At 47.9% G+C, this 17,675-nt stretch overlaps 4 protein-coding genes across 4 annotated transcripts; 2 read left to right on the forward strand and 2 right to left on the reverse strand.

Annotated features, from left to right (window-relative positions):
* The first annotated feature begins 693 nt into the window (after positions 1 to 693).
* GGS22DRAFT_170441 (uncharacterized protein) lies at positions 694 to 2,094 on the forward strand. The gene is made up of 2 exons (XM_047962440.1): positions 694 to 1,256; positions 1,376 to 2,094. Exons 1-2 carry the CDS (start codon positions 843 to 845, stop codon positions 1,664 to 1,666), a joined length of 705 nt encoding a protein of 234 aa, XP_047816039.1. The 5' UTR covers positions 694 to 842; the 3' UTR covers positions 1,667 to 2,094.
* GGS22DRAFT_170442 (CPSF A subunit region-domain-containing protein) lies at positions 2,095 to 7,134 on the reverse strand. The gene is made up of 5 exons (XM_047962441.1): positions 4,904 to 7,134; positions 4,535 to 4,851; positions 4,315 to 4,488; positions 3,014 to 4,262; positions 2,095 to 2,944 (listed from the first exon to the last, which is right to left on the reverse strand). Exons 1-5 carry the CDS (start codon positions 6,993 to 6,995, stop codon positions 2,385 to 2,387), a joined length of 4,392 nt encoding a protein of 1,463 aa, XP_047816040.1. The 5' UTR covers positions 6,996 to 7,134; the 3' UTR covers positions 2,095 to 2,384.
* Positions 7,135 to 7,561: 427 nt separating this feature from the next.
* On the forward strand, positions 7,562 to 8,530 carry GGS22DRAFT_49068 (uncharacterized protein). Its single transcript, XM_047967235.1, has one exon. The coding sequence runs from the start codon at positions 7,688 to 7,690 to the stop codon at positions 8,432 to 8,434; it is 747 nt and encodes a 248-aa protein (XP_047816041.1). The 5' UTR covers positions 7,562 to 7,687; the 3' UTR covers positions 8,435 to 8,530.
* A 5,054-nt stretch (positions 8,531 to 13,584) lies between these two features.
* On the reverse strand, positions 13,585 to 13,913 carry GGS22DRAFT_191377 (uncharacterized protein; the record flags this gene model as incomplete). Its single annotated transcript, XM_047965110.1, has 2 exons — positions 13,585 to 13,597; positions 13,663 to 13,913. The coding sequence occupies 2 exons, from the start codon at positions 13,911 to 13,913 to the stop codon at positions 13,585 to 13,587; spliced, it is 264 nt and encodes an 87-aa protein (XP_047816042.1).
* Between the last annotated feature and the right edge of the window lie 3,762 nt (positions 13,914 to 17,675).

Below are 17,675 nucleotides of genomic sequence, written 5' to 3' on the forward strand. Positions count from 1 at the left end.
CCAATCGTTGCGCGGTTTATCCAAATCGTCATATCTCTTCACAGCCTCTCTGCAAAGTCTAACCCTTATATCATCTTCCACTCGCCTTATGTCTAAAGGTGCATTGTACCTTTACTTTACAAGGATTGCTCATTCGTAAGTTCAACTGTCTCATATTTATTTCCTTTTTCGATCTAGTGTCTCCTCACACTCATGTCTCTTTCTGTGTTCGTGGAATTAAATGGTTACACAGGCAGGATCATATTTTGTTGGTATGGTGTATGTAAACGGCTTCTTCACCTAGAGAGTCCTAAACATATTTATGCTCTGAACCCCTGTAGCACGCTATTTCTATTTTCCTTTATCAGCTGTACGAGACCCTATTGTTCAACCTGTACCTGTCGATCTTGATCATTGAGCTGCTGCCCTTGTCCTAGTGCGTTATCAATGATGTACCCGAGCTACACTCATTACGTCACGTCAGATCCAATTTTCGATTGGCGGGCAGGCGGGGCGATGAAAGATGTAAGGGTGTGGGGCTGTACGGCTCGTACGGGCTGACGGGTTCGGCTTTGGTGGGTACCGGGTTACATCATCGCCATGCATTGAACGCGCGTGCAGGTCCCTGAGTTGGCAGGCTCAGTCCACTAACATTGAACTTTAATAGGTTGCCTATTTAGGGTTCTCTAGGGTACCTTTATATATCCCGACCCTACGAGCAATTCTTTCAACTAGCTACTGGTCTGCATTCTAAAGAAAAGAAACCGTACATCTGCTACAGAGCCACTGATCATCACTCTATCTTAATATATAAAGACAATCAATCATTGCAACAATTCCGACCTCTACTGGCACCTATCAACATGTCTGAACGACCGTTAGAAGCTATCAAGCGTGCGAATAAAGCCGCTAACCGCGCCCCTCATCTTCGAAAAAAGAGCATTGCCCGTGCCGATATGATCGATGTTCTCGATGACACCGGCCTCGGAACCTATCACCACGATGGTCCATACGACGCCACTCTAGCTTCTCGGAATCGTGACAAGCGATATGCTCCAGTCGAGGCCGTCAAGTACGGCAACGCAGAAGCCCTGAAGGCAACACCTCGTGAAATGGTCATGGACTCTCTCCAACGCCACGTACCCCTGCAAGGCACTGCCGTAATCCCTCCTGGGCAACGAGACCTTAGCGGCCACGTAATGGACTACGAGGAGGGAGCAGATTTAATGAGAGAAGAAGATGCGCCCGGAGGCCCATACAAGCGATGGGCTCACGTCGTAAGTATTTCCAATTGAAAGCACAGCCACCCATCCCTGAATGATCCGAGAACTCGCACGCCGGAATTCCACCCAATCATCGACATGCAATCGTACAATTCAAACTAACATCTCACTAGCAATACCATCCAGATGATCTAAAGGGCAAGGGTGAGCCATCATACACCATAGAAGAGGACCGCAAGAGACAGAAGCGCATGCAGCGAAACTCCCTAAAACCGAGCGGAGATTACGAGATGCAGCCTGCCGCACGCACCAGCGGCCGCAGCGATAAGGACGCCACCAACGTCACCGTCCACCGCAGCGCCAGTCTCGGCTCTTCCGGCCCTGCTAGTCCGAGGGGGAAGCGTCTGAGTGATGGAATCAAGCGACGGATCGGTAGTCTTCGTCGCAGACATGATGAGGTTTGAGGTCTAGGGGTACTTGGCGATTTGATAAGCCTGGCTGTTTTATATAGCTGGGTCTCGTTTTAGCAATGGCGTTTTTTATGACCCTTCACGAATGAATTAAAGCTACTTCAATGAGCAAGCCTGGGTGGGTGGTATTTGTCGAGTTAATCGCTCACGTCAAGCACGGCGAAGCATACCAAGCAAGCAGTGAGGCAGTTTAGTGAATTTTGTCAGCTATTGTAGGGAGGTCAGGACGGCATCGGCCGGCGGAATGAGTGTATGAGAGAAGAGTGTCGGATGACTTTCCCATCGTGCTGCGTTTCCAGATAGCTTCTCATAAAATCGCTTCCACGGCATTTTTAAGCCCGAGGGCTGAAGAGGGAGGAACGTCCTGAATTAATGACCATTTATTCCATCCATCTACGAAAATCCCGATCTTATTCGTACACTGATAACTACCTATGTAGGAAGCTACTACCCCTACTCCCGCCAAGTTACGTCGTAAGCAAAATTCCTACCTATCTACTTAGGTCCTAAGTTGCATCTCATATAATATTGATCAGGAGACTAGTCTAGGCGAGATGAACTATGTAACTCGTGATTTGATTCAACTCATTCCAGCTGTCTAAATTCCTGCCAATTATCAACCATCCAGATAGACGGGTAAAAGTTTTCCGCAACTAGTTAGCTAGATGTGCCATATTCCGCACGCAACACCCTTATCTCCCCTACTCCCAATTCATAGATATCCCAATCCGGCCGCTCCGAGCACCTCCCTCAACGTATCCCTGACCTCGTCGACGCCTGCAAATCCCACGCGTCCTGCAATCTCCGCCCGTCTTCCAGCACCGAGTTCATTCCACCTAGCTAATAGCGCTCCATCTACGATACTCCGACCCATTCCTGCGTCGACGGCAGGCGGGAACCGACCCACGGCACCGGACGAAACGGGCGCGCGGTAATCTTTCGGGTTTAGGCCTGCGTAATGCGGGAGCGAGGACATGACCTGGCCCGTTAGGAACGAGAGCCGGCGGTACTGGGGCTCCGAGAGGGCGGCGAGACATGAGAGAGCTCCTGTGGGGGAGGAGAAGAGAATCAGGGAGGGAGGGGCGGGGGGGGAGTCAGGGTCAGACCCATTAGTCGCGGTAGTCGCAGCAGTGCTATTATTGTTATGCTGGGTGAGATATTCTGAGTCCGCGGGGAGGGTGCGCGGGAGCAGCATGCTGCGTGTCGGGGGATGCGCGCCAGCGGAGAAGGTTGTGCGGTGGAGGAGAAGGTGGCCTTGGAGGGATTTGGGATCTGTTTGTACGGATGATTAGCAATGATTCTTAATATTTATATATATATATCGCGGAAAGAGGTACTTACGATCAGGATCGAACTGGAGGATATGGATCCCACCATCCGAGTCGCAGGCCACAATGAATAATTCATCTCCATCTGGCAGGAAGTCCACCGTCAGAATTTCCAACTTGGTAGAACTCTTCCCGAAGAGCACCATCCTATAAGGCTCTTCCGTGTAGCCGGTGAACCAGACGCCTTTCACCGCATCGGCCATCAAGCAAAGGCCCGTCCCCTTCAATTCACGAACTGTAGTTACGTAGCAGTTCATGTCCATGAACGCGACGGGAAGTAGGGTCCCGTCTTCCTTCAGACCCCGGACCATGCATTTCTGACCCTGGGCAACTAGCATTAGACCTTGTGTTCCTATTTCAGAAAGAGCTGTGACTGCGCCGCGAGGAATGTCCTCGTTTGCTACGAGTTTTAGCTTCTTGTTGGTTTCGGGCTTTCCTGGTTCGGGAATAACCGTCACGATATCGTATACGAGAACTCTGCCTCTTATGGGGAGGTCTTCACCACGAGATACGGCGGTACCAACCGTGATTAAATGCTTTCGCTCATTAGTCGACTCTGAGACTTCGAGATTAATTGTCTCGATGCACATCACTATCTCGCAAGGATCCAGCTCAATGGTATCGATGACGGTCCAGGTGCTTGGATTGATCAGTTTGATGCTACCGTGTCCCACTGTAGGTTTGAAGACAAGGTCTTTTTCATGCTGCCACTCTTTATGATAATCGTCTTCTTTAGGTAACTCAAATGGCTCGCGGGTATCACAACCCACAACGTAGATCCCGGATGGGGGATGATGGGTGATGGTGTGTATGTCGGTATTAAGAGGAATTTTCTTGAGGGACATGCCTATGTCGGCGTATGTGGTGTTACGAATTGGTATTTGGGACACCCGGGCGATACCTTTAGAGTCTGCGTAAATAAAGCCACGTTCGCATCCTTCAGTGTGGAATGGACTCATTCCTCGAACACCGCCGCCTTGTAACCCAAGAACCTTAGGCAACGTCTTGGATGATCTTAGGATGAAGCTTGGAGAATCGCCTGGGAGAAAGACCGTCTTATATCCGCCTATGTTGTCACAACGTCGCATTGGAGTCGGTCGTCTCACTTCATCGTCATCATCGTCTTCTGGCGGTTCTGGGATATCCGCTAGAACAGGATTAGGTAGCTTCTGGAACTGAAGTGTTGTGGAAAGTTCCTGGGCTGTAGTTGAAGGTATACGGAAAGGTTGATATATTGTCACATCATCATTGTCATGACGTGCCTAGAACTTGTGAGTTATTGTGGGATTGCAATGGGAACTTAAGACCACTCACAATAAGATACGGGTATGAGGATGTCATGTCCCCAAGGTCAGCCACCAATATCTCTTTAATGATTTCTTTGGCAGTACCTCGCCTTGCTGCATAGTTCGCGGAAAGGAGTGGTGGTACGAAGGGTAACCCTTCAGCAACGTAGACGGGTTTCGATAGGTCAGGTAGAGCATACACCTACGGTCATTAGTAATGTCACTGAAATCATGAATAAACTCCTTACGTGTAGTGCCCCGGCCTTGCTGAGCAGAAACATCAGTATGTTTTCGTCGGTTTTTGCGCCTTTGTCGCTATTAACCCCGGCAAATATGCCAGATCGATCCTCATATAGACAGCCAGTAGCCCATTTCGTCGAAGTGAGTACCGAATCTTCTTTTTCTAGTTCTTCAAGTTCTAGGTTCTTGAAAATCTTCGCGATGAACACACTGCCGTCATCTCGTACTAGTAAGAGGAAAGGGTCGGCTATGCTAGCACTATCAACTCTAGGTTCCGCGCCCGTCTCCTCATCCAACATCGGCAAAATCTGGGTGAGTCCGAAGTCTAGTATATCGTATTAGCATATTCTTGATAACTATTATGGAGTTAATCTTACCTCCGTCGTAGCAGTGGACGGCAGTTTTGAGAACTTGTATGATTCTCATATAATTGCCCATAGTTCCGGCTTCAATGGTAAGACCAGCAGCTGGCTCAAATTCCGTCCCGGTCAAAGCCTCGAATCCAGCACCTGTCAAGGCGTAAACATCCGACGTCTCATATCCGTCTAGATCAACTTTAGGGACAATCATGTAGCGGTCATGTTGAGCGGATGTTTCGTACTCTCCGCCTATCGCTGTAGCTGCTTTATCACCCTGTAATGCTTTTGGTATGGGTTTCTGTGCAGCCATCGTCCAGAATCCCCTTGCTTCGGGAAACTCAAAATGGCCAATGACCTTGGGCTGTATTTCTCGATTAATTACAGCGATCGAGCCAGCATTGCCTTCGCCACATGCGCAGACAAACCCGAGATCACTTGCAACACCAAACTGATTTGCTTGGCTTTCTTTGGATGAAGTTGTCTGACCAATCGCGAAATCCCTGATGGCCGCGATGCTGACAAGTCTGTCGTGTACGCGGAAAACAAGCTCGCCCGTTTTACCACTTGAGGTATTGGCTGAGTTAGCTGACTGTTTAGTCGGCACATAATCTTCCCCATACAGATCATCTTCGTCTTCTAGTCCTTCCATATCCTCATCGTCCATGTCAATATCGTCTAGAGATGGGTCTTGGAGACGAGCCTTTCTCTTTCCCGATTGACCTTGTTTACGTGTCCAGCCGACGACTAACGAATCAGCCCCTTCGCTACCAGCAAATATGCACGTCTTGTTCAGTTTGCTCAAGGTCGCAACGCCAGTTGGTATGATAGATCCACCGACCTCTGACGCAATTAATCGAACGCTTAATCCGGATACTATCCTGCCATCGACTCTAAATGTAATTACTGCCAGGCGACCGTCTCGTAGAACCATCAGAAACTCGCCGTTTTCTGCTGACATGACTTCGATCTCACAACCTTCTAGCTTCAGCTCAAGCTCAGCTTGGTCGATCAAGCTAAACGATGTGGTTTGTTTCGCAAATTGGTTGACACCTACGCCATGTGACTTTCCGGATTGGTCGATGTGTATAAGCTCATTTGTACCAACTAGGAGAGCGCCACCAACTGGGGCAGGCAACGCAATGACTCGAAACAGATCTTGTGGGAGGCCCGTCACTGACAGGATAGTTGTGGACGCTTTCTGTTGAAGATCCAAGGTAAACACCATATACGTGAGCTGGTCTTTTCGACCTAGTACTAAAGATGGCGAAGTAGTGGAGGATAAAATACCGAACGTGGGTTCTCTGTATTCGTGAAGAAATGCTAGATGCACAGGATGGATGAGACTAGGATCAAGATTGGGCAGTCGAAGGACAAACGAGGTTGAATATGGAGTCTCTTCATTGCTGCTAGTTCCATTTGCGAGCGTAGTAGATAGCTCTTTGACAGGCTTCGGGCCATCCAATTCCTCGTCCCAGTCATCCATATCTATGTCTTCCTCTGCAGTTTTAAACTGGACAATGGCAAGACTACGCGAGCCAAATTTCAAAGCAGCACATCGACTGCCTGGGTCAGCTGCTAGAAAGTTGACATAATGGCTGAGAGGAGCAGCCCATGGGGCTCCTTGTAGGTCCTCTTGCTCATAGTAGTGTATGGATGTCGTATTTATTGAATTCTTCTCCGGATCCCACTCAACCATGCTAAGCTTCGCATCTTTCAGCGCTAATAGGAGGGCCTCTCCGCCGGAAGCAGTAGTTTTCGATTTGATACGGGCGAGCCCTGTGATTGTCCCAGATAAAGGGAATTCAGCGATAAGAACTAATTTCGTATAGTTAGAACGGTCGGACCTGACGAGAAGGGAATCGCCGCCAAGGAAAGAAGCCTCGAGGCCTTCATCGTCGTTTATTCTGGAATCGTAGTGTTCGGCCGATCGGAAAGATTGCAATTGGGCATTCTGAGCCTTGTCTAGTTCAGCAGAGACGGACTTGGTAGTGAATATCTGTAGAAGAGAGGCTCTTGCGACGACGAGATTATTGCTTTGCGCATTGATAAAAGGGAGGCATAGGGAATGCGTGACAGCCGTAGGCGGCGTCAACTCCGTATAGCATTGCATCTTGAATCTCGTTTCCTCATTTCAAGCGCCGGGTTGGAAAGGAATAAGATTGGCGCAACGCGAAGAAATGAAGTTGGAGTTTAAACAAGTCGTCGATTCGCTGTTGCCATTGCCATCGATATGCATATTTACAGTCAAGAGCTCAAAACGCGCTAAGGATCTAAGCTATGTGCAACGTGCAGCTTCAAACAAGGCTGTAGATAAGATAACACATTAAACGAGCGGATTATGCAGTTATTCAACTGGCAATATAATCCGTTTAAAATAAATATGAATTTATCGATTTTCTTATATGTGAATGTGGGGTAGCTTTGAGCCTCTACTTTGTGCCATGACTCGATAAATCGACGAACATCAACATCACATTCCTACTTAAGATATTTTCAACAAAAGTTCCTAGATGTACGAGTAAAAATAAGTATCAAATATCTAGTGATCTGATAACATTCACCTATCGTCGATATATTCTTTCATGCTTCTAAATAATTGAGGTTGCAAGTTCTTCAACTCAAGTCTGAAGTCTCAAGTCTCATAGCACTCTTTATCTACATGATTTCACGACGTTTCCAATAAAGTTACAAGAAATGGATATGGAACGGGTTGTACAAGCATAATATTGCCAATCACTATTTACTGGAGCGACACCAACGCTGTTACTATCAAACATCGGTCTTTGGAAAGGTTGTACGATTATGGCAGCAAATAAGGCATTTCGTTTTTTCGACTTACCCCCTGAGTTGAGAGGTGCTGTCTTCTCACAACTCCTCGTCTCGGATGAAAGTATTATACTCCATGATACAACTTTCTTCACTTTACCTTCTGCGGGGAACTGGAACTTTCTAAATGTCTTCCTCGTCAATATGCAGATGTACCAAGAGGCATCGGCTATATTCTATTCCATGAACCGCTTTACCCTGAACGCGCACAGTCATCGCTTGCCTGTCCATCTCACAAGCCGAGGGGGTTTTCTTAGTGAAGAAGGGAAGGACGCCCGAAGACGTGTGCGCAACTTGACGCTGTACCTCACAAGGGTAGGCGGCGAATTCGAGCGTGTCATAGGACCTGCTCTTTCCGATATGGTTCTGAACGGGAACTTAAGAGAGCTCGTGATGCGCCTAGGACCGCCTAGTTCACTTGGCGCGAGTCGACCGCCCGAACGTGATATGGAGCAACGGCCTCCCTTTCAAGCGCTATTAAGGCTGCTAGCCGACCCGTACTTGGAAAAGGTTAAATTATTGGCTTGGAAAGCTCACTTGGCTATATTCTGCCCATTTCACCTCAGGATAAACTCGTCGAGGACGGATACCGAATCGGTTGATAACCAAGGTATCGCCATTCTACGGAACAGTACTGGTTGGGTTGAACTAGATTGGAGGGCTATGGTTGATGTGTACGCGCCGGGACAGAAGATTGTGAGGATTGGCGACAGAACCTACTAAGAATCGACGGGCGCAAGCACTGCAGGGATTTCGACGAGACAAGTGCTTTATTATGGCTCAAATTTAACAATTCAGGCTATCTATCTCGCAGAGACTAATAACCTTCCGTTTCTAGAATACTTCGTGGGCCTGTTTAAATCCGTTAGCATCAGTAACCGACCAGCGTTGGACTACTAGGCAGCTAGGTATTCGTATGTATACTAATAATACACTTAGCAAGCACCCTGTATCCCAGGGCTTACTGGCGCAAGCCAGATTTTCACGACACGGATTGTCACGGTGCTCCGCCACGTCATGCAAGAGACGGCAATCGTCCAAGCCACGGGATGATCTCGATATTCGACTGCCAGAGCTAACTCCGAAATCGATTATCCCACATCTCAACAAAATGTATCAACACCTATCATTATCCCATGTGGTTGCCTCGGACTTTTCGCAACACCCAATCTCGTCGGAAATCTCTTGGCGAAACACAACGCAATTCCACATATCTTTCATGATAGATAGCCAAGAAGATTCGGCGCTCATAGTATATGCGGCCAAGCTTGCCAAGCGACTCTCTAGCGTCGGCATTCCCTGAGTTAAAAGCTAAAGGGAGTCCCTGTCGATCACCCGCAGTTACCATCTGTGAAACTTTACTCCAGCTCTCAAGCACGCCACTGCGCCATGTCTTACTTCAGTCCAGGCCTAGAAGCTTGGCGAGTTATAGGCATCGTCTATGATGCCTATAATCGAGTTGGACAAATGTCTCGCAAAGGTCATGATAGGACGCTATTAGATCTCGAAAATAGTGGGCGGGCGTGATCGTCTATGGTATATTCGTCCGGGGGCTAGCAGAGAGGGACAAAGAGGTTTCTAGGAGTCAGATCATGCAGAGTGCGCAGCTGCATGGGTTTTTGTATGACTTGCATTGGACCGTATCGTGTATTCTTGGTATTCACTTGGCGCATTCTCCGTCGAGCGGTGTACCGCGGGTTTCGCTCCGCCGAGAGAAGCCTCCTGCGGCGAGCCTAAATTTCCGCCGTGGTAGCTCCATGCCCCATTAACGAAACAACTCTATGTACGGGATATTCAAGATTGGTCCTCTAGTCTCTAGATCGTCAACGCACTCCTACAACGCACAATATGTACCCATGCTGACGAGCTTGATATTGGATGCGTATTATTGCTTCTTGGATTTTAGCAGTCTGGAACCTCGGCTTCATTACGCGGTTTGGGATACGCGTAACACCGACGCCTAGGCATCTCAACAGTATCTCCGAATACAGTAATACCCTATCTGCAATCCTGTAGGAGGGCTGTACGCATAGTACGTGCGCCAAGAGATGGTTGAGGATACGTATGTACATTTGTATCGTCGAGTGGGATATTGTATAAATCCACATCCACTTTGGGCGGATTTATACATCGACCTGATCAATCAACCTCGGCTTGTCAAGGGGCGTTAAGATACATTTCTCGTTTCAGTTAGAAGTGGCAAATATGGAAGGCTTATTAACGATTCGCTTGCAGTGCTCGCCCTGACTAGAGCAATCAATCTTATCGAGCTTTTTAGTATTAGATCCAAATTGAGTCCAACCTATTCGGGGTCTGGGGAATGCCTGTCGATACCTAGTACCTAAGGCTTTATTGATAAGCACGACGTCATATGTCTCTGTATTCCAAGGGAAAGTGACCTGAATTACCAAGCGCTTGGGATTTTCTTCTTTGCCGAATTACGCCACTAAGAATACTAGGAATGCTAAGAAATGCATACTAAGGAACGCTAAAAACTAGATCTACAAGTTGGATTCAAACACAAATCAATATCTGATATCATCCCAATATACGCTTTGTCGTCTTCCATCATACGCGCGCAGCTGTGCAACGGGATCGAAGACTTAGAAATCCCCCCCTCCAACTCTTGCAAAGATATTTAGGATATTCTAGGCAATCTAGTGCACGACCCTGAGGTGAGAGGGCAAACGTCATGATTCCGTTGATCTCATTCGTCTGGCCTATTGCGTGTTGGTATCAGTTTTAACTCACAGCCTTTTCATATAAAAATCCCGCAGGGCTCCAATGAACAGCTACATCTGTAGATATGATCTTCATTACCTCAAATTTGGCACTTGGCGCTTGGCATCTCGCACACTTACCGAAGATTAGGGTAACATGTAAGGATCTGGGCATCTGTATCTGTATCTGTATCTGTATCGGTAGCAAACTCGGATATAAAAAGCTCGCGCGGATTTACTGGATACGGCGTGAATTGACTGACATACATATCTGATTATTCACCACGATGATGATTTCAAAAATGCATGTGTAAGTAGGTACCTACGTCGTAGCCTACCTAAGTAGGGATTCAAGCAATATACCGTGAATGTTTGGTTCGCTGCCTTACATAGGGTCGAGGAGAACTCCCTCCGCGCTTTAGGTGCTGTAGGTAACCCAGATAGATTGCGTATGCACGCCGCAATCTATCGTAAGACAGTGGTGCAACACCAAATGGGCCTCAAGGGCCTCGACGCCATCTCTCCCTCACGTCGCATCACTCTGCCTGCCTGCCAGGTTCTCTCTCTCTGAGTCTTCCCCCCTCCCACACCTTTTCGCGCTCCCGTCGACTCAAATGGTCCACGTGCCCGCGTCCGGGGGCGTCTCGGCACACAGCCGAGCTGGCGCTAGATATGTACCTACCAGCCTAGGTGAATAGCGTGTGGTCGGGGTTACGGGCTCTATTGGATTGCTTTCCTTCCTGTGGGATAAGAGGGATTCTGAGGTAGTCAGGGTGGTAGAAATACTCCCATTGGACCGGACGTCCTTCGGTTTTCTAGCTAGAGTCAGGTCAAGTTAAGTCAAGTCACATTCCTCTTCGCATCTGCGAGGTTTGCCGCACGCGAGGCGTCATCGAAGATTGCTACCGAGTTTAAGTCGGTAGGCTGGTAGGTAGGCTCATCCGTAGGAGTTGTAGGGTGCGGTAGAAAGGCTGGAACGGTGTAGGCGAGGAGGAGTGGTGGAAGTTTGGTAGGACGCGGGGGGAAGGAATGGAAGTTGGAGGGTTCAACCGGCGCTATCCCAAGGCCGTGGATAAGGTAGCGAGCATGGACGTCAGACACTAAAGTCAGCCATAAAGCTTGCACTGCAACGTATATGCCGGTATTAATTGCACATCCTACATAAATCTAGATGTCTCTAGATATGCACATGTATATTGCATGTACCCAGCTAATAATATGCATAGTCCAGCCAGCCATCGACCAGCCAATTCTTGATTACAGGCCAGCGATGCTCGAAAATGTCGGTGGAGTTTTGATTATACCATTATACCTCTCAGCCTCTTATGTCGATCGGGTACGTTGGCTGTACTTTTGCTGTTTTATACAAGCTTTGTATCCTTCGCAATAGTAATACATGAATGTAGTAAGAATTAAGAGAAGAGGCGCTATCTTAGCTACTATTGAAACATAGATCCGCCTCTTCGGTTTTAAAAATGGAAGTAAATAAAACAAACCACTACCGCCAAGTGTCATCGGCAGCTTGGCAGCTTGGAAATCAAAGATTAGATGTTTAGTTTCAGAACTGAGGTCAGAGATCAGAGAAGAAGAAAGAAAAAATAGAAAGAAGGAAAACAGAAACAAATCAAAAAAGCTTGTGATATACTGGGGCGGTTTGCTCCCCGGCTTGGTAAGCTGTAAGCTCCAGGGTCCTTTTCTATCCTTATGAGCTAGGATTGTTATAGTAGGTGGCGTAAGTGGACCGTAAATGTTGCACAATCCATACCTCTCGTGGGCCATGGCAGGCATGGAAACGCTATTCAAAGAGCTAAGTTATCTGATCGGCGGGGTGGTCATCCCGTTCTGCCCGTTGCAACTCTCAAGGCGGATAAGGGTCCTGGTCGTAAACGGCATTTGATTGGCAAAAGAGGAAATCTGTCTAACTCCGTATCCGTTCTACTGCTAATAATACCTGCTATGTCATTGCTGGCCCCTCTGTTCTGGTGCCTGCTTTCCCCCCCGCCAAGACACCTCTGAACCCTCTGAACTCTCTGAAGAACATCTCGCTCGCAAGAGTCCGTCTTGGTACGGAATGCCGTATTATTGCTTCGCTTGGCCGCTCCTATTCCTAATAAACCACACTATAGTAGTATGACTGGGCTGACGACACGGCCATCGCCGGGTATGCGTGATAAATAATATGGATGTCATTCACAGTCGTTCATAGGTAGATCCGTCCACACTTCTTTCGTCTCGTCTAGAAGGTCCGCGTTGTGTTTCGAAAAGCAAGGGAGGGGCAGAACAAGCTTGTCGCCCCTAACCAATCAGGAGTTGCGCTGAGACCGTTTAGAACGAAATACGCGATGCGCAAATGCACAGGTATCGTCAATTCTCACTCTTACTATTTGAGGATGTTCCATGCGGTCCCCATTGCACTATCCTGTAGGCAGCTAAGTTGGAACACGTCAAAGGGAAAGGAGGGATGTAAGAGGGATGTGACCTATGCCCTGGACATACATACATACACGCTCTACTATTACACTAGTGCGCATGGGCTGACTGGATCGCTGACTGCAACTACTACGACGTATGTACGTTGTGCCACATATATTCGCGCAAATGAACATGAAGCAAAATAGGGGGGGAAAGCTATGGGAGCACATGCTTGCTGTGTGTCCCGCATGTGAAAACCGAACCGTTCTATTTCGAATTCTGGAATACAGTATACTATTTGAGCTAGACTGCTAGAAACGGCACGATCCCAAAAAAATAAAAAATCCTTTTCCCACCATTCCAAGGTAGATAAGAATCAATCTCCCGCAGATAGCCGCCAAGGAACCTTATGATTCAAAAGTCGCACTCATAAGGTGTGTGTGTGCCATAATGTTATGGAAAGTTTGTGTGTATGTATGTATGTAGGTGTAATTCAGGTAAACCTATCCTATCCCATCCATCCATCCATCCGTTCCCCAAGCCCGTTTCCCATTGCCCACCTATGTCAGACCCTTAGAACGCCAGGGAAATCAGAAGAAACAGGAGCCAAAGAAATCAAGCCTCCCTCCATTTAGTTGCATGCTAATGTGCAGATCGTATCGTACCACTTTTAGTAGTCGGTGATGTCGTTAAGATAGATTGAGCCATATGAAAAAGCGCCAGACTTTTTTCAGCTTTTCTCTAATAGTGCTTGCTTATAGAAGAAAGAGTGAAAATCATGAAATATTTTTTTTTCGTTGGATGCCTAGGTTGATTTACTCGGTGACCGCGACCTCGTGGAAGTCTTCCTTGTGCTCGCCTTGGTGCTCGCCGTAGTGGACGGGGCCGAGCTTTAGGAAGCGCAGGCTGCCGGCGCTAGCGGAGCTGCTCTGGCTGGAGCTGCGACGGGGGTGCGAGGCGGGCTTGATGCTCTCGACGGTGGGGTACGAGGCAGAGGTCGTGGGAGCGAGAGATAGGAACATCTGAGGCTGGCTCTTGCGGGCCTGTTGAGCGATGTTCTGGGCAGGCATTTTGACTAAGTGGGAAAAGTCGTTGACTTTGGAGTATAAGGTCTGATAGTGGTGGTGGCGTAGGTGAGGTAGGCAAAAGATTAGGCTTCGTCGGTGATGAAGTTTCTTTGTGCTTTTGAAAACTTTGAAGTGCTCAGTTGAGTTTCTTGCGCTTTGTCTAAGTTGCTGTCTTTGTAGGATGAAGAATAACTTGAGCAGAAGGAGAGTAGAGAGAATGGGATGCGTCCTTTATAGACAAATACCAGACCCTACTAGGTGTTGGAAGGGTGGAAGTAGACCCGCCAAGGTTTGTCCCCCCACACCCTCTCTCTCTTTCGCATACATACACCGATACCAGGCGCGCCTCGAATACTAGTCATGGACCCATCGTGTACGTTTCTAGTAGTGAGTCGCCAAGACCTGCCGTAATAGTGGTTTTTAATTATTTTTGTACCGCAAGGTTGCGTACGGTTTCAGCAGGCAAGTCCGCGCCCGCGCTCCAGAAATCCAGAATCCTGAGAACTCCAATCCCGGTTCGACGGAGTGTGTGTTAGGCCGGGGTTTGTAGGCTTGCTAGTGGCTATCAATCCCCCCCATTACCGCGCTGATTGGGCGTGACGGTCGTCGCCACGGACATAGTGGCACATGTCCGGGCTATGAGCGCATAGCACAAGAGGAGAAAACGCGCACGCACACGTGGGGTGCACAATTGGCAACGAATAGCTAGTCATAAAGTAATCGACGTACCCGGGGCACAAGCACGCAACAAAGGGCCATCGTATCCTCGTTATCCTCGTTATCTTATATCCGAGGTCTGGAAGATGTATTCCGGTTTATCGATCCGATCCTATTAGGGATTAGTAGAGTTGTCAAAGCTGGTACACACCTCGGTTCCCAGCGGTGAATCGGGCGGATGGGCGGACGAGAAGTCGTCTGCGGCTCATCCTAAAGGTCAGGTATGCCGACAACATATGACAATGAACGAGAAGGTGTGGAGAAGAGAAGTGCGGCTCCTTTTGACTTTAAATCAACAGCAACGACACCCGGTCGCCCCGGGGCATCACGGCGAGAATTGGGCAAGAACGGCTCAGAGTTCGGAGGTTGAACACACTGCCATTGGGTGGGCCAAGCCACTAACGGGATTGTTCGGAGAGCAACTGCGAGATCGAACAGGCCACGCAGGAACCACCCGGAGATATCGGTCTTCCTAAAACGCTCCTGCCTGTCCTTTAATACGTAATACCCTATTGCTCGATATGAACGACTAAGTGTTATCATATGCAGCTGTGGGAATATATCAAGGGAAAGGGAAGCTTAATCATCAATTAGGCTAGTGGATTTTATGCAGTTACATGCGGATATGTGCCAAAAGGTGAACTCGTTGTAGAATAGGGGTAGCCCTCCTCTCTCAGTAACGATAAAAGAAAAAGGGAAGATGAAATGTCAGGGGGGTCACTTCTTATAAATTTCAAGTGTTTTATAGAGTTGAGAGCGAATATAATTAAGATTGGTGCGTATAGATTGAAGCATATGTGTGTAATTGAAGTCGAGCTATGCATTCTACACGACTACTTCCACGGTCCCGTGTGAAAGCCTCGCGTTTCCTAAATCTGAAACAAAATCATTCTACAACTCCCGGAATTATTTCCGACTCTCTGTTGGCCCTGATGGTCAAACCTAAGAGAGTACTGGATTTGGAATTGCCAGGTATCATCGATGGATGCTGTACCGGTAGAAGTTGTCGCATTTTACTAACCAACATTAGACCCTTTTCATGGGGATTTCGCATTAATTTAGAAAGGATGTTTTACTTACAATCATTGAGCCTCATAGAACTCGAGAGTCAATTTGCCATCATGCCTCCGTTGCATCATATCCATTCGTAGACCGATGCTCCGGCCATTCTCATAATGAACATCGGCGAGGCACAGCCAACAGACATATTAAAAATTGAGGCCTCTCGGCCAAATATAGCGGAAAGAGCCGCCCGGTCAGTCCGGCTGACACGGAGGTATTATCTTGATACCGACGATATACGTAGGATAACCCTAGCAATAGATCCTAGGCTTGTGCCGCGGCAGTTCCCAGTCCCGGGACCGTAGGTCGGGGTACGGGCTGCAGAATGTACGATGCAGGGGACTTCTGTATCAAAATACCTAGAAATACTTGTGCCGCAACAAGCAGAGCCTCCTAAATATGATGGGTTTATTTTTATATCGTAACCCCCTAGACGGTGTTACGTCGTCGGCGCCGGATAGAAATTCTTTGTTGGTTGAGCCCTAGTAGCAATAGACATGATGTGGTATCGGGGCTTCGTATGCCGTAATTGCAATATTGATAGATGCGACAAAGCCTCATGTCCAACGCGCTTCTCTTCCTTTTAGGACAGGGAAAAGGTGAAGCTGAAGAGGTCGCGAAATGAAGGAGAGAAGATCCTTGTGCTCAGACAGAGGAACGGCCGCCCCGAAAGACCTAACATCTTATTAGCACTCGAATCATATAGCGTCTTTAGGTGTTTATGTGGCGAGACCGTTCTCCTACTAGGTGATGTATCTCGAGGTCTTTTGCATTGCTATGTTGATGCTCTCGCGCTGTAATAAACCGGAGCTGCCGGTTCGTAACATTGTTCACTTCGGCTTCTCGGTCGACAAGATGGGAAGCCAGATTTGGAAGCTGTGATATATGAGATCCATGACTGTATACACTCCCCCAGACCATGCTTAGGCAGAGAAGTATCATAAGAAATATATTCGTATATGTCCAGGTATGTAGAAATCCCACAAGGATAATAGGGGTATGTGAGTGGTATGAGCCTTTTGTGCTTGGTGGCGAATTGGTATCTTCCTTCATTGGTAGTCTATGTTCTCCTTAATCGTGTTTATTCTTAACTTTTAGATGAGCTTAATTCGTGAGATATCTACCTGTTGCTGATTGAGCCCGCCACCTAAATAGACTCATTCGGAGCCTGTTGCCCAGTATCCCCCTTACATCGATTTAGCTCCATAAACTATATTATCAAGATAGGCGAATAGTTTAAAAGCTACCTTGCTTAAACGTCTACGGGTGTTCGGTATTTTGCTGTTCAGGGGTAGGGTTTGGAAGGAGATCTCGATATTAGGCCCGATCTAGCCGCGAAGTAGAACGTGATAAATCTACTCGGTCTATTGGCCTTGGAGCTCCTAGCTTTGGAGCTGGGTGTCGCGTGGGTTTAGAATCTGAGAGAGCAACTACCGGAGGTACCTGCTTAGGTAGGTAGGTGCGTGTCGGTTGTGATCCATGGAGGGCCTACAATGATGGTTTATGGCGGTGGGGTGATGTGGAGTGACTGTTTAATTCTCAGAGACATCCTCAGGAAAATGGATAGTCTACGAGCTACTCGGTGTGATGTTGTAGAGAGGAGCACAGTTGGGATTGCGGAACATGCCTTCTGCACTATTCCTTCCGACCCCATTTATCTCCCAAGAGAAGTGACTGGTCTCCAAGGAAGGCTGCGATCAAGTGGCATGTCGTCGATAATAGCTCACCTTAACTCGCTCGGGCTTACAATCTTGTGTAGACCTAGGGCTACGGGTGTGATTCGTCAGGGCTGCTCATATTAGTTGGCCCATATACGGCAAGGTGGTAGTATGTGGCACTTGACACATCCCGCCCGGCGACCTTTTCATATCACATACTCATGATCACATATGTAGGGCCACGGGGAAATGGTGACGAGGTAGTCAGGCATTCCTAGAAAAAAGGTTCAGTTTAATTGTACTACCCAAGATCCTTTAGACCCAAATA

Source organism: Annulohypoxylon maeteangense (genome assembly GCF_022496945.1).
Source record: "Annulohypoxylon maeteangense strain CBS 123835 unplaced genomic scaffold GGS22scaffold_16, whole genome shotgun sequence".
NCBI lineage: Eukaryota > Fungi > Ascomycota > Sordariomycetes > Xylariales > Hypoxylaceae > Annulohypoxylon > Annulohypoxylon maeteangense.